Raw genomic sequence first — 2,213 nt, forward strand, 5'->3', positions numbered from 1 at the left:
AATCAGTAGTTGTGCAACTCCTAGTGCCATCTCATATTTTGAGTAGGACTTATCTTTGTAAATACACATACTTTATAATTCTCTCCTGTTCTCTCTTAGGCTCTGGAGGAAGAGTTCACACGTAAAATGCAGGAACAGGAAGTCTTCTTTAAGATGAGCGGAGAGTCCGAATGCCTCAATCCAACCGCCCAGAGCAGAGTCTCTAAATTTTACCCCATTCCCAGTGTGCACTCCTCCAGCTCTTAATATTCACTGAGCTTTATCTAAAGTGAGGGAGAGCTGTTCCAGTCAAGAGCCCATTAGCCTTTTAAAGGTATGAAATCAGAAAAGATGTCACAGGGTTGATATGAAATTCCAGAAAACCTGAAAGCTGGAATCTTACAGTGATGGACAAACCCCATGCATTACCTGCACATGCTTTTTTGCCACATTGCATCCAACAGATTAACACTTTAGTTTTCTGTATGTTGTCTTCTAGTCACGTTAATTTGTGCTTCGAGACATTAGCACAAATTAGCAGTGAATACACTCAGGCAATATCATCTTGTCTTTGTGGAATACATGCATGAGAAAGCCTTAATGAGGGTCACTGATGCCCATAACAAACAAAACATCACAAACAAAAAATATACCACTTAAATAGTGATAGGTCATATTTAACAGGACACGTGGACACTAGTCACTGTTACACTCAATTCTCTAAATGTTCAAATGAAGCTTCAGTACTGTTTGGTCTTGTAGCAGCAGCTGTTATATGTTGTATTTGTTGAATACTCTGGCCTATTCTGTTTTTAATGTCCACGTAAAGATACTTTTAAAACAAACTACTCTTTTTAACTTTTTCTTTTACTGTTTGACTTATGGTGAAAGATATTTGCAGTCAAGGAATGTAACCCGTAAGATGACATTGCACACTTTAAAGCAAAAACATATGCAGTAGTGATCTCTTTGTGCATTTTGAAGGAAACAAATATTTGTATACAATGATGTCTTTGTATACAAGTCACTTTGTGGTCCAGAGTACCTGAGTTTATTTTTTTAAGCAAGTTAATATCACATCTTTGAAGAAGAATAGGGCAGTCTTTGCCTTCTTGAATGTTTCATATATGGTGTTAGAAAGTTATTTATGGATTTAACTTTTTATTGTTAGTTCTTTTTCCTGTTTCATCAATATATAAGGGCAGTATGAACTTGCACATGTTAGATGGTTTATCTGCAGTTTAGTTTTTTTTTTTATTAAAGGGGACAATGTCCCCTTCTTTGATCAATGTAGAGCAGTGTTTAGTCCATTGCAGTCCACAGAAGTGCTTCAGTGGGAAGAGATGAACGTTTCTCACTGTTGCGGAGGACTTTTCATCTGATTCAAGCTCTATTTTTGATAACACGTTTTGTGCAAAAAAATTACACACCTGTATCTTATCCATAATATGACATGCTGTGCTCATATACTTTTTGCATGCTGAAATAAATCCAAAATGCTGTAATTTAACAGAGGCATGAACTTTTTGAATAGACGATGCATTTTACAAAGGCTGGTTCTAAAAGTTAGTTTTGCACAAAGAGTGCATTAAACATCAGGATACTTGTTCAGAGACAGAACACTGCTGACCCTAAGCTCCTGCAGCAATTTGATGGAATATCTGATGCATATTTTTAGGTCAGTTTAAGTATCTAATTGCTTGTGTCCATTGGTATGCTGTAAATAAAACTCATTGTATTTTCTTTGATTCGTTTGGTGTGTTTTTTTTTTGTAGCTCAGTATCGAAACCGTTTGGGTAGGAGTAAAATCATACTCCATTCTTTGTTACACATTCAGTGGCTTTTTACTTGTAATAATAACTCACATTAAAGCACATTTAAAAAAAAAAAAATCTCAAGTGTTTAAGACCCTTTTGTTAGTGTACCAAAAAGAGAAAAAAATTCCAAACATCACCATAGGCAGGATTCATACAATACAACAAAAAAAAAACCAAGGCAATTAGGTAGTCCACTACTGGGTAAAAAGTACATTTCAAGTGCTATATTAAATGTAAGCTAATGAAAACTAAGACTGATGTCTTAAAAACCCCTTAACTGTCACTATCACATTTTTGAACATAGACTTTATAGTGCACAATCCAAACTTACATTTTTATAATTCATAAATGAAAACATTTTGTAACATGATATAAGATTAGATTAGATTTAATCGTAAAATAGCGTTTTTACTAGTA

General features: G+C 34.6%; 1 protein-coding gene across 3 annotated transcripts in view; it reads left to right on the top strand.

Moving 5' to 3' along the window:
- The window catches only part of slka (STE20-like kinase a), a 36,058-nt gene extending 34,187 nt beyond the window's left edge, over positions 1-1,871 (top strand). For all 3 annotated transcript variants that reach the window (XM_059566278.1, XM_059566279.1, XM_059566280.1), the window contains one exon: positions 100-1,871. In XM_059566278.1, the coding sequence (XP_059422261.1) occupies positions 100-246 (147 nt within the window). In that variant the 3' untranslated portion in view covers positions 247-1,871. The remainder of the gene's footprint in view (positions 1-99) is intronic.
- The last annotated feature ends 342 nt before the right edge of the window (positions 1,872-2,213 follow it).

This window comes from Carassius carassius, chromosome 14 (assembly GCF_963082965.1).
Source record: "Carassius carassius chromosome 14, fCarCar2.1, whole genome shotgun sequence".
Lineage (NCBI taxonomy): Eukaryota > Metazoa > Chordata > Actinopteri > Cypriniformes > Cyprinidae > Carassius > Carassius carassius.